Source organism: Neomonachus schauinslandi, chromosome 8 (genome assembly GCF_002201575.2).
Source record: "Neomonachus schauinslandi chromosome 8, ASM220157v2, whole genome shotgun sequence".
NCBI classification, from domain to species: Eukaryota; Metazoa; Chordata; class Mammalia; order Carnivora; family Phocidae; genus Neomonachus; species Neomonachus schauinslandi.
In genome coordinates this window covers 34,276,197-34,290,867 of record NC_058410.1, presented here as the reverse complement: position 1 = coordinate 34,290,867, position 14,671 = coordinate 34,276,197, and the positions used below count along the sequence as shown (strand labels likewise).

The 14,671-nt window shown below is 36.3% G+C and overlaps 1 protein-coding gene across 1 annotated transcript in view; it reads left to right on the top strand.

The window, feature by feature from the left end:
• Positions 1 to 14,671, top strand: part of LAMA2 (laminin subunit alpha 2) — a 472,574-nt gene that overhangs the window by 386,866 nt on the left and 71,037 nt on the right. The window contains exons 42-46 of the mRNA XM_044917544.1: positions 785 to 901; positions 2,764 to 2,946; positions 4,514 to 4,519; positions 7,623 to 7,777; positions 14,445 to 14,588. Of these exons, the coding sequence (XP_044773479.1) occupies positions 785 to 901; positions 2,764 to 2,946; positions 4,514 to 4,519; positions 7,623 to 7,777; positions 14,445 to 14,588 (605 nt within the window). The remainder of the gene's footprint in view (positions 1 to 784; positions 902 to 2,763; positions 2,947 to 4,513; positions 4,520 to 7,622; positions 7,778 to 14,444; positions 14,589 to 14,671) is intronic.

The window sequence follows — 14,671 nt, the reverse complement described above, 5'->3', positions numbered from 1 at the left end:
TTTTTACCCTTTATATTGTTACACTCAAACTCTGAAGCTCTCAGTTGCTATTATAATACAAACTAAACCAAAGTTTGGGCAATGTTAAAAACTAGTGGAAAGAAGTTTAAAAATTTACACTTATAATATTAAATTATCCCCAGTAAGTGATTTTTTTTAATGTTAAAGAAATCGTGCTAAGGTAGCAAGAAAAAAAACCTCTAAAAAGCCTATTTGAGAGCAATTTGTAAAATATTATTTTCTCTATTTAACAAAAATACCAGTTTATCAGAAATGCACTAGAAGTTGTTTTTTCATTCATTTTCAACTATGTATTAATGCGGTATTTACTGAAGTTGGGAGATTCTATTTAATAATCATATCTATTTGAGATTTTTAAAAACTAATCTAGTGATCCATTTTCGTGATGAAATTTTTAAAATAAGTAACACTAATGGGAATAATGGCAAGAGGGCATCATTACAAATGCAATAGGCGATTGATTCTTTGCAGTTTTTTTCTCAATAGAAAACCCTCAAATTAAGTCAGATAAAGATCAGATACCGAGAAGAAAACATAGCTGTTGAACCTGTTGCAGAGTGAAATGGTCATTTCATAAACACCTATTTTATATTATGATCTGAAATGTATTTATTGATAGAAGCCAATAAATTAAAGGAATTAAATTAGTTCGCCTGCCTTTTATAAACCTTATGTTAATCTGAAATTACATATCCATATCAGAGATGTGTAAACTCAGAGATGATTAAAATTGTTTCATTCTTTTTTTGTTTTCCATTCACAGAAAATGATGACTATCTGAATGGCTTAATAACCAGATTAGAAAATGCAGATGTTAGAAATGAGGATCTCCTGAGAGCTTTGAATGACACTTTGGGGAAGCTGTCTGCCATTCCAAATGGTAAGCATTTGGGACACTGCAAACTGTGTCAGTTGACCTGAACTATTAAAGAATGTTCTAACGTTTACCATCTTTTCTGACATTACACTTGGACTGTTGTCAGAAAATTAGATATTGGTTTTCTTACTTATGAATTTTTCTTTGTGAGAATGAGAAACTAAGCCATACTTTACCCTGTGATATTTCTTATGCTTTGTTACCCTAGCTGATATCCATTGGTATATGTTGCAAAAAGGAAAATATAGCCATCTTATTATTATACTGTTCTTCCATGTGTCAGCCCATAAAATCTTTCTAATAAGATTATTAGAAATGATATTGTTTGTAATCTCATGTTAATGGGAAAATATGAAATCACATGGGTACTGTTCTCTAAAATGTTCTGCTACAAAGTCACAGGTGATTATAATACCTACATGACAGATGATAGCCTTTCCCCACATCATTCTTTACTTCTTTTTTTTTTTTTTTTGAGTATAGTTGATACACAATGTTACATTATTTTCAAGTGTTCAACATAGTGATTCAATGAGTCTATAGGTAGGTTATGCTATACTCAGAAGTGTAGCTCCCATCTGTCCTGATACAACACGATTACAGGATCATTAGCTATATTCCTTATGCTGTGTATTTATTTCTATGACATATTCATTCCATAACTGGAAGCCTGTATCTCCCGACCCCCTTTACCCATCCTGCCCCTCCCCCCAACAGCCCTCCCCTCTGGCAACAGTCAGCACATCTTTCTTGGCAAAGTTCAGTTCCTTAAGTGTTTCAGCTTTGAAAACATTAATGTCTGAACCGTGTCTGTAATATCTTCCTACCTATTATAAGTACTTGAAGTTATTGTTTGGCATTAGTTCCTGAAAGCACTATCCTTTATATTTTAATAATGTGATACAATAATAACAAAGTCTGCTTATGTTTATTGAGTGCTTACTCAATATGCTTGTTAAGTGTGTGTAATCCTCACAGTAATCCTACAAAATTAATAGTGTTATCCCCACTTTACAGGGGACAAACTGAGACACAGTATCATGCTAAGGGAAATAAATCAGAGAAAGACAAATCCCATATGATTTCACTCATATGTGGAATTTAAGAAATGAAACAGAATGCTGAAGGCCATTGTTAAAAGTGGCGTGTATGAGATTTGAACCCCACAGTTTAACTTTGGAGCCAGTGGCCTTAACGAGTCATCTACACATACTAGTAGGCATCTATATGTTCAGTATATGTTTTTTTATACAAATTATGATCAGGGGAACTAATGCATACATTTATATAACACAGGAAATAGTAATGATTTTTACTCTTTTTCAACATTAAAAAAAAAAAAAAACTAACCGTCCAGGATTGCTTGTCATCTCCTTCAATAGTAAGGGCGTACATAGAAAGTTTCCAATGCTGAAAACAAATATAAGTACATAAACACAAGGTCTAAAATACCTGAGAGAGTCTCTCCATCTTTAAGTTGAAGTACATTCATTCATCATTCCCCCTTCGGAATGTGCAGATTAAATCTTAAACCTAGTTTTGATGAAACTATGACTTGTGGATAAATTTCTCTCCGTAATATGTTCAGCAGCAAATCACAATATACCCTTATACAATGAACACTTAGAATAATCACTTTGCTATCTTAAGAGCTAATCAGGTATTCATAGCAAAGGTCCCTGAGAAAATTTAATTTAGCTAAAAATTTACTTCATTTGCTCCAACCAAATGAGGCAGAGTTCAGCCTTTCCCTTTGTGCGTGTGCCCCTGAGGTGGGCTGGCTGCAGCCTCCCTTTGACAGGCGTGGTGCGAGCCCCTAACTCCAGACCCTTTGCTTCGTCCCTCACACGCTCTCCTGCCAACAGACACAGCCGCTAAACTGCAAGTCGTTAAGGACAAAGCAAGACAAGCCAATGACACAGCAAAAGATGTACTGGCACAGATTAAAGATCTCCACCAGAACCTTGACGGCCTGAAGAAAAATTACAATCAACTAGCAGACAGCATAGCCAAAACAAATGCTGTGGTAAAAGATCCTTCGAAGAACAGTAAGATCTCCTATTTCCTTTGATTATGTCATGTGTTTCTTCACACTATGAAAGGACCCTAGACTCCTAACTTGTAGAGGTGGAGGAGACCCCACAGCGATGTTGTCTGCTCTCCTCATACACTGGGCTCAGGAATTGAGTGGCTAGAATCCAAGTCCCCAGGCTCTGCACTAGTGCTTTCTTCATCCACATTTTGTCCAGTCAAGAGGGTATTCGGAATTATCAAAATCTGCATGATTTTTGATATAGGGATGCCAAATACTTTTTTAATCCTTCAGGGTAATTGAAAATACAGTTGTACTTGGGGAATTACATCATCTGAGTTGGTGAAGTTCTATGGAACATAGAGGTCAAGGAGCATACTTACCAGCAGGCCTGTTAGAACAGGATATTAAAATGGTATCAACCTGAAATGCATTAAAATTCAAAAATATTAATATTTTATTATTTAAATTTACATAAATTATTTAACTATTTTCAGGAAGTTAAAGTATCTAGTTTATCAATATTTCTTCACAACTTTTGTGTATTACATTAAATTATAGCAAGTTAATAAGGATTTACTGAGAAAATATGGTAGAACTTAATAAAATGATAATTTAAATTATAAACTGTAGTCAATAAACATTATGATTTTTTATAGTCTTTTTTCCATTCTTTGAAGTGATGCAACATTGTCTTAGTATGTGATTTCACCAAAGGAGAGACTTGATTTTTTTTGTACTTGTCACTCTGAAGAGACTAGCCCTCTATTTATATACCAACATTTCCATTGGGTATCCAAATGTTGGTAGCGTGTAATAACAAAAACACTGTTATAGACATTAGGTGTTCTATAATTCAGGTGCTGATTTTTCAGCACCATTGCCTCAAATCAAATGCTAATGATGCTACAAAATAGTAAATGCTACTACCATGATTCCTTAAAGAGCAAGGAAGAGTGCAAACATATATAACATGGATTTCAGAGCTAGGGAGGATTTATAATTTGCTATTTCTTAAAAAAAGAAAAAGAGGCCATACAATCATTTTTTTCATTTTTTCTTATATAAGCTCAGAGATAGCTGTTCTCTGTAGTTCAAAGATTCCATCCGAATAAATGGTACCAATGCATGCCAGATCACAATATCTCCCTCCCCACAAGTGAAAATAAGTTTTAAAGTCATTCTCTTATTTTATAATTGAAGATATTATTTCATTCAATTTCAGATTGATTCTCAACTGACAGTGGCCTCTGCATAATATTTATCTCTAACTTTTTCATCCTACCCTCTATCTAGAGATAGTTACCTGTAATATTAATTCAACTGGGTCTGTTTTCTATCTTATTAGAACATCATAATAAAGTTTCTTTCAATATGAACAATAGCCTGCTAACTGACATGTGTTCGTAGATTTTTATTTGATCACACTTGTTTGACTTAAAATAAGGTGCATTTGTAATTAGTACCTGTTGTGAAAAGTACCATTTTTTTTGATAATCACTGCTTTATAAAATCTATAAAAATATTTCCTCATGAATTTTCTAATTTCTTTTTGTTTTGCTTCCATATGAAATTACCTGAAGAAATCAGTATGTATATGCTTACTTGCATACTTTTCAGTAACTTTTGCTTGACTGCCTATTGCAAATGCTTCAGCTTTGCATGTTACCATGTTTTGGTATTGCTTTAACCTTATATAGCTATTCTTTCCAGTGTCACAGTATTAATATTAGATATATTTAAAAAAGACATCTGTTTTTACAAAAAGTTAGCATGTGGATGTATTTGATATAAAATGCTTTCAATTGTATTATAGAAATTAGTGAAATACCTGTATGATACCAACAGAAAAGTAGAAAACAGAATTCTTCCACAGATTGAACTAAATTGTAATTCGTCCAATAAGACAGATTCAGCCACTAAAGTTCAAACAACTTCTTTGCAGTAGGATTAAAATAGATTAAGTGTATGTTGTTATCATCACTTCTCTCCCCCGATGCTCACTTTCCCCCATCCTTATGAATAATTATTCTCAACTTCTAGAGAATTCTACTTGGAGAAGCACATAATAAAACTAATAAAATTAGATCTTATCAAATGAGCAATTATTGGGATATATTCTCTCTTAAACATCTCATAGTTTAAATTCAAAGTCAAAAATAAAATTGCAGAATGGAAAATAATAATAGTAAAATCCAACATATCGAAACCTGAAAAATATGACCAAGGCTGTCTTCAGTGGAGAATGGGGGTGATTACATTACTAAAGCAGCACTGAAATAAACAATTTAGGTTATCAACCCTATAAGTTAGACAAAATAAAATTAAAGAAGATGAAAAAAAAAATGGTGAATTAGAAGACAGAAAATAATACACTTGATAAATCCAAGAGGTGAATCCTTAGGAGTGTAAAGATAAAACATTTTAAATACTTGGCAGGCTTACTCGAGAATAATAAAGTGCAGGTAGGCAAAGTTCTAAAGGAGCTTTAACTAGATACGGCGGGGGGGAACTTTTAACACGTAAGAGAGTACTTGTCAAAACTCTATGCTAATGAATTTTAGAGCCTAAAAGAGATCGATAATTTTCTAGAAAAACATTGAATTATCATAATCTATCTTCAAAAGTGATTTTAAAATGTATACACTCAAATAATTATAGAAGAAAGTCACAAATTTTTAAAAAGTACTATATAAAAAATTATCAGACTCAATATCACAGAGGTTTTATTTTTAAAACCGTCAAGAAGATAATTTCCAAAAGACTTCATCTGCTCCAGAAGATAGAAGGGGGAAAAAAAAAATGAGGGAGGTGGGGAACCTTTGGATTTCATTTGGAAACATTTGATAAAAATCTGAGAGCTTTCAAAGGAAAGAATGTATTCTTGGATGAAGCTGAAATAGTCTTTGCTTTACCCTTTTTCTTTTTCCCATGAATCTAAATTAAATCATTTTTTCTCAATTCCAGAATAATTTGTAGAATATCAGGGTAATATTGGGGAATTAAAGGAAGGAAAAAATGGACAAATGGTTTATTAAAAGTATACAAAACAAAGGGGTAACTGTGTCTGTGTTGAATATACAATTATGTAACCAGGGCTTTGACCCCAGTAACCTGCATTTCAGGCTTTGATCTAGCAACTCTGTTACTTAAATTTAATAATAGACTTATGTCCTTACATCACTTACAATATTGTTCATATTTATGAGCATGAGTTCAAAATAATTCAAAGCCTAGTTTAAAAATAATAATTTCTGGGGCTCCTGGGTGGGTCAGTCAGTTAAGCAACTGGCTCTTGATTTTGGCTCAGGTCATGATCTCAGGTTCGTGAGATTGAGTCCTGCCTCAGGCTCCGCTCTGTGCATGGAGCCTGCTTAAGAGTCTCTCTCTCCCTCTCATGCTACCTGTGTGTGTGTGCGAGTGTGTGCCCCCCCCACTCTCTCTCTCAAAAAATAATAAATAAATAAATAAATATGCTTAAAAATTTAAAAATAATCATGTCCTTCCTTTTGAGCACCTTTGATTCATTCCCGAGATTAGTTCTCAGTGGTCCATTGGCCCCCAGAGAGCCGATCATTCATAGCTGAGCAGGGCACACAGCCTTGGTCCTTAAGCAGTTTTACTTTTTCATCAGAGTCACAGTGACAGAAAGCAGAGGAATACATGCTCAATCAGATAATGAACGGCAAGGTTTGGGTAAGACGGCTGGCATCCTCGAGATGGAGTCATTGGTTTCCATGTGTCATTTGCCCTCCTGTGAAAAGCACATGCTGAAAGTCTATGGATCAGTGATAACTTTCAATTATTTGGGGGTTAAACCCCTTTTGAAATTGTTGATATTCAACCTTTTTTGGAACCTATAAAAATGGCCATTTAATATGGTTCAACCTAATATAGAGATTAGGATAATCAGTTATTCTTCAAAATGAAAATGAACTGCAGCATAAAAGATTTAAAGTTTAATGTAGGCCTTCAGTCTAAGGGTTGTTCAACACTGAAATGTTTTCAGAAGACATTTTGATAGCTTCTCTCTTTAAGACGTACAAAGACAGAGCATGAGAAAAAGAAAGAAAACTAATTGGTGTGAGAACCCTGATTTTTTTTTTAAAGATTTTATTTATTTACTTGAGAGAGAGAATGAGATAGAGAGCATGAGAGGGGGGAGGGTCAGAGAGAGAGGCAGACTCCCTGCTGAGCAGGGAGCCCGACGTGGGACTCGATCCCGGGACTCCAGGATCATGACCTGAGCTGAAGGCAGTCGCTTAACCAACTGAGCCACCCAGGCGCCCGAGAACCCTGATTTAAATACATTTCTGGCTTGGACAGATGAAGTGACATTTTAAAACACTTTCATTTCCTAGATTCTGTGACTAAAATTCTATAAAGGTTAGCTTTTGGGCTGAAGCTAGAAATTAATCATCGAATTGAGGTCATCGTATTCTCTACCTTCAACACTAACTTCCACCTTGATCACAAAGCCAGATGTTGGTCCTCTATCTCTAACACCTCCTGCTTTGGCCGGCCTGAGTCCCAGCTGAAATATTCCCATTTGCCACCACACACTGTGCTTCTGCAGTCATCACCCTGCTTTATCATGTGAATAAGATGAAATCCTTCCAATTATTTAATGAAGCCTACTACTGTTTTCATTTCTGTGTGTATGTGTGGTAACGCTCATCTTGTCTGATGCAGTTGCAGATGCCAATGCCACTGTGAAAAATCTAGAACAAGAAGCTGATCGTCTGATAGATAGACTCAAACCCATCAAGGAACTTGAGGATAACCTAAAGAAAAACATTTCTGAGATAAAGGAACTGATAAACCAAGCCCGGAAACAGGCTAATTCTGTAAGCTCTTTTTATTTTCAGTGTCAGTAATTGATTGTCATTTTGGGTATTATTCCCAGAGGGAATGCCTTCCCCCAGTGTATCCTGTTGACTAATCACTCGTCATTTTCCTTTAACCTGAAGCAATTTTAGGGGGAGGGGAGGAAAAAAGTTCAGATTTTTTTTCCATAAATTTCAAAAGACATCTCATAGGAAGAATAATCACCATTTATTGTTATAGAAATGGGAATTTTGATATATTTCATCATTGTTTGAATAGAGTAGCACAAAGAGCAAGATGGAAATCTTACTATTGTATGTTTAAAAGGCATGGATGCTTTTGATGAAAGCAAAAAAGGCCAACCAGTAGGGTTGTATCAGCAATGAATGAACAAGGTTATATAGAGTAATAGCAATGAACAACCATTATTTTCTGTATTTTTTGTCTGAGTACTACAACAATACAAATTATTTTGGTTACAATTTCTGCAGGGTTTTTTGTTTTTTGTTAATACCTCACTTATATCAAAATTTGGCTCTTTATTAACCCAATTAGAAAACTCTTAGGAGAGAAGAACTTTCTAGAAGATAGTAACCTGGTGAACCAGGGTAGAATTGCTAAGTGCCAATGTGAAACTTTATCTAGACTAGCAAATTCATCCCATGGTGACTTTAGAAATAGAAGAAAAAAAATAACAGTTTATGTTGTCAGGTTTAAACGCAAATCTTTTTATTTATTTATTTATTTATTTATTTATTTAAAAGATTTTATTTATTTATTTGACAGAGAGATAGAGAGAGAGCACAAGTAGGCAGAGAGGCAGGCAGAGGGAGAGGGAGAAGCAGACTCCCCACTGAGCAGGGAGCCCGATGCGGGGCTCGATCCCAGGACCCCGGGATCATGACCAGAGCCGAAGGCAGCCGCTTAACCAACTGAGCCACCCAGGCGCCCCTAAACGCAAATCTTTTTAGATCTCCAAGTTTTCCGTCTCAAAAGTTCCATTTTCTGAACAACTTTGAAACTAGAATGACCAGAAATGCCCTTTCTTAATCCATCAACTTATAATTTTTTGAGTAGTGGCCAAGAATATAATGCCCAAAGAGCAGTATATCATTTCTCCTCCTTATACATAGATGATACCTCTAAACAAGGTTAAGACAATAAATTCAAGGTGCACTTTAAAAAGGAATTCATACCTGACTAAGGAGAAATTTAGAAAATGATAAAAAAATTAGTCAAGATGATGTACATAAGCTCACAGTGAAAGAGGCAGATAGGGTTGAGAACATCAAGATGATGTACATAAGGTCAAAGTAAAGAAGCAGATAGGGTTGAGAACACATATATTGAGTTACAATCTGAAAACCATGTGGGCAGTATGATGACATAAGATTATTGTATACGTGAAGCACAAAGTGAAAAGAAGTAAATGTTAGTTCAAGGTTTGGGGTTTTAGCTAAGATTTAGCCCATGTAGAAAAAGCATCTCCTATATTCAAGGCAACTTCTACTTATATAGTTTGTAACACCATAGAAGAAATAAGACATGTACGTAAATAACTCTAAGGTAATGCCAAATAGTGTGCTACATTGCATGAGCAATGGGAAGTGCTATAAAGTTCTGAAAGAAAAGATCCCTTCTAATAGGGGCCAGAAGATTTCCCAAAGACAAGAATTTGAGCTAGGCCTTGAGTGAGGTAGTGCTGGATTTGGATGGGGAGAGTAAGGAAGGAGGACATTCTGAGAATGAACCAAGGCAGAGAGGAAAGAAAGTTTCAGGATCATTTCAAGAAAGAGTGGTCTAGTTTTCCAGGATTATTGGTCGAGTGAACATTAAACTGGAAAGGTCAATGGAGGCCAGGTCTTGTTAGGCCTTGGATGGCAAAGTAAGCAATTTCGTTTAGCCAGAATTGTTCCTGGGATGAATCTTATTGGTAAGGAGAAGCTGAAAGTTCTCGAACATGAAATGTGATATTATCAGAGCTGTGTTTTTTGAATATGAATTTAGAAGTCGTTTGGGGCATAAGTGAGAGGAAACTACAAAGAAGACAACTTTAATAAGAGCCCCAACTGTAGCAGGTGGAAGTAGCTAGAGAAAGGGAGAGCTTGAGATACCACTCCTGTCGTTTGCAATATTAATTTTAAAAAGCAATAATAGTAATATTCTCTGGTGAATCACACACTTAGCCATATTTTCTTAGTCATCGTGTGGGGAAATCTGGTCATTTTTATTATTTCTTCTTGTAAAGAAATCTAGAAATATGCCATATATTCATCAGTTGTGAGTGCTGCCTCCTACCCCTCCCCCTGCGCAGGGAAAAAGATAAAATTCTGGCGTGTTAAGTATATAAAATGGTCTCAAAATACAAAATGAAAGACAGGTTTAAAGAAATGCTACAAAAAGTAACCATTGCCCATGACTTTCAAGGAAATTTTCAATCATTTTTTGAAATGGAAGTTACAACAGTAACTTTGTATTATTTGTAACTTTGTATTATTTGTAACTTTGATTATTACATTGTATTCTTTTTATAAGATGTTAGAAATATGTAAGCGAGCCAATTTTTTTTTCAAGAGAGTTTTGTACTAATTGAAGATGACATTTGCGTGATGTTTTTTTAAAGATTTTATTTATTTATTTGAGAGAGAGAATGAGAGAGAGCAAGCACATGAGAGGGGGGAGGGTCAGAGGGAGAAGCAGACTTCCTGCCGAGCAGGGAGCCCGATGCGGGACTCGATCCAGGGACTCCAGGATCATGACCTGAGCCGAAGGCAGTCGCTTAACCAACTGAGCCACCCAGGCGCCCAACATTTGCGTGATTTTATAAATGTATTTGTAACCTGGTATGAGTGTCTGTATGTGGCCCTGACACATACTCAATATGACCAAGAAATTAAAGACATTTCTTTTAAAGTAGCTTTCTTTAGTTTGTTGACTCTGAAATTGAGCAGCTGATACTCTTTCTAAACAAATGACCTAGTTACTGGATGAGAGAAATGCAGTGAAAATCCAATAGATATAATAATGGGATCCTCAATAATGTTTAATTGAGTTCATAATGATTCATTGGTAATGTTGTATGAGGAATGCCTTGGAGATACCTAAGGCTTAGTGATTTTTGTTTAGGAGTCTTACAAAGGGCTCACATTAGAAATAACAATAATTGATAAAACCAAACATTCTAAGAGATGTTTGTGTTTCAGAAATTACTCCCTTCTTATGAGAGGGAAATGTCCTAGCAACTTCTTCTGGAGAAATTTATAAATACTATATTTTGATTTACCTGTTTTAATTTGTTTAAGAAGTCTCTACAGTTGGAAATCAAAACACAAGGTATTTTGAAGGAGAGATTAGTAGCTTTGGACTGCTGACAAGAGTTTGGGCTCCCTGAATTTTTCAGGTACTGAGGGTATATTCAAAACCACAAGCCAGAAAACAGAAAATCCAGAGGGTTTTTCATATAAATGTGTAAGAGTTGAGCAATAGGCTACTTTACAAGATAAGTTGCTGGCATTTAGGGCGTCACAACGTCATTTTGTTCAGAGAACCATATTTTTTAGGTATGTAAAGTATGCCATAAAGTAGATTAATTGTAACTCCTACTGCCATTAAATATCCTTCGTTTTAAAATGGCTACTCTCTTAGCCTTTCAATTCTCAGATAGGATTTCCTCAGTTCAGTTAGGCTTTGGTACTCAGTGCTCTGTCATCTACACTTTGGTAATCCCCTTTTCAACACACCATCATGGAGGTCGCTATCATTTCCACCAGGTGTACCCAAGCAAGGACAGAAACCAATCCTGTGATCAAACAGTCATGTATTTTGCCCACATTCAGTCATTTCTTCTCTAAACAGCAAACAAGGAGGATTATTACATTGTATTCTTTTTTTTTTTAAGATTTTATTTATTTATTTATTAGAGAGACAGAGATAGCAACAGAGATAGTGAGAGAGAGCACGAGCAGGGAGGAGAGGGAGAAGCAGGCTCCCCGCTGAGCAGGGAGCCCTATGTGGGGCTCGATCCCAGGACCTTGGGATCATGACCTGAGCCGAAGGCAGACACTTAACAGACTGAGCCACCCAGGCGCCCCACATTGTATTCTTTAAACAAAAAGAAGTTAGTTGTGATTAAATTAGCCATAATATGGCTCAATGGCCAAGCCTATAACGCATTTGTGAAATAAGGATAAAACAGACCACACACACAATTCCTTTTGATTACTAATCCAGCCCCACTAGGAACTTGGATATGATTTCCTATAGCTCAATCTGCTGCTCAGCTCCACTCATGAATTCCAGTCAGACCTTGACTTCTTCTCTTTGATCATCTTATGATGTCAATGACGCTTATACCCTGCCTCAGATACTGAATTTACTCAGTGCCAGGGTCTTCTCTGATGATGGTTTCGGTTCACTTGCTAACAATTTCTAAAAGTCACCATATCCTGTACCTTTTCCTGAACATTAAAAACATCTGAAGGCTGCATTTCCCCTACCTGCCCTCCACTGTATTATCTTTCTCTGGCTTTGCTCTGTACTTTTTATCTCTAAGCCCTTGGATAACCCTTTGGCTAGCTGCTAGTCTACCATGTAACACCCTCGGCCAACCTTCACTGCACATGTGCTCTGTAGTGTTAACATCCAGAATACAAGTTGCACATTTCCTGGTTCTGTTTTTCTGCAACTCATTTTGATTCACTGACTCTTGGCACCTTATATAGAAGGAAAATCCCATCATTTGTGGAGCAAAGAACTAACTTCCTGATGGAGAACCACACTTACCAGGAAGACAATCTCCCCCAGAATGCAGGGCAAACATTCCGGGTACCAGAGTTGTGGTCTGGGCCCCAACCTTAGGAGGAAGGCAAGGACAAGGAAAACAGTCTAAGCAGTAGACTTTGAGGTTATTCTAGCCCTGCGCCACCACACAGGGCTCCATTAAGCTGAGCCCCTGTTTCTTTCCAGCATGTGATTCCTCTGCAGAAGATGCAAGTCAGTTAGCAGATGAGGTGACGGAACAATAATATACAAATACTTGCCGTCTGCAGAGTCTGTAGGAAAAGCAACAGATCTGCTATATCCCCAGAAGCTCTCAGACACATCTGAATTTATATATTCATCAGAACCAAAAACCCCTCCGTAGCTTTCTTTTTAAAACTTAACCAGTTTTTCAAAACAGAGGATCATAAAGGGAAGGGAGGGAAAAATAAAATAAGACGAAATCAGAGAGGGAGATAAACCATAAGAGACTCTTAACTATAGGAAACAAACTGAGGGTCGCTGGAGGGGAGGTACGTGGGGAAATGGGGTAACCGGGTGATGGACATTAAGGAGGGCACGTGATGTAACGAGCACTGGGTGTTATATGCAACTGATGAATCACTAAATTCTACCTCTGAAACTAATAATATACTATATGTTAATTAATTGAATTTAAATTCTAAAAAAAGTTTTCACCCAGCACCTCTTCGGTGTATATACCACCCTTGGGGAGGAGTCCTGAGGCTGCCTATACCCATTCCCTAATGAGACTTTTGGAGATGCTTCCTGTGTCACCATAATATGGAGACTGGTGATCTTATTTGGAGTCTGTAGTACCCTTTCATGGGGGGAGCAATAAAGCTAGTTGGTTTTCTCCCAAGTGCAAAAACTATTTGAGTAGCACAAACTGCTAGAAAATTCACCACTAGTGAGACCCAAGAGGCTTCCTGAAGCTGAGCTTTTAAATCAGTGGCAAAGAAAAGTTTTGCACCTTTCCCTGTCTCTGCTTCCTCCTTTGAGCTCTTTCATGGAGCAAAGCAGCAGCTTCTTCCTGTGTCCAAGCAGCTACATACACTTCCATCCTGAAAATGCCCCTTTGATGGTATACCTGAACCAAAGGAAATTAAATTCCATAATCAACTAGTGTTATTTGTGGCTGAAGAAAGGCTCCCTAAATGTAAGTAAGAATTGGTATGAACAGTTTCAGTTCTATTCAGTTCTATTCTTTCTTAGCAATTTATAGTAATTTTTAAAGTACTAGTCAAAAGAAAAAGGAGCTGTTAAATACATTAGTAGGGATAACCATTGAAAATTATTTCCATTTCATTTCCTGGCAACTTAATAAATAGGTATAATTTATTCTCAAATGTATGTCCTGAGTACCATGATTAATATTCTTCGTATTGTTAGAACATCTAGAACAAAATCTATTTGGCCTCTTCCAACTGTAAGAACATGAGAGGGTAGGTAATTTCCTCTTGAAAACGGAAAGAAAAGTGGTGTCCTACTTTAAGTGATACCAAAATCACTGAAATTTGAATCGTAAAATTTCATTAAACAACCTTAATGAAGATCATTATCACTAGCTTCATATAAAATCACCTTTTGAAAATGTCCCCACATTCATAAAGGAGGAAGGTATGAAGGTAAGAATTTGTTAGTTGCATGCTCCGAAAAGTAGTAGTGTGCTAACAAGATATGGGGCTGTGAACAGCTCATTGTCAAAACCCTGGTGGGAAGCTGCTCTTCTGTGCCCTCATTAATGAGTATAATGGTGTCTGCATATGGGTATTTAATGATTCTATTTGATGATAAAAAAAAATAACTTCAAAGAAGAGATGATGATGATTTTGTGGTTGTTTGGGAGGTATTTCAAATTTGCCGAGAGATTCAGTCTTGGTTCTTTGTACCTTGTTTTTCTTGAAGATCAAAGTATCTGTGTCTTCTGGAGGTGACTGCATTCGAACATACAAGCCGGAAATCAAGAAAGGAAGCTACAATAATATCATTGTCAACGTAAAGACAGCTGTTGCTGACAACCTCCTTTTTTATCTTGGAAGTGCCAAATTTGTAAGTTTGATGTTCAGCTTCTTCCATCTCCTGGATATGTGAATACGCAGAGGTTAATCCTCATAGTGAGGAAAATGTATAGA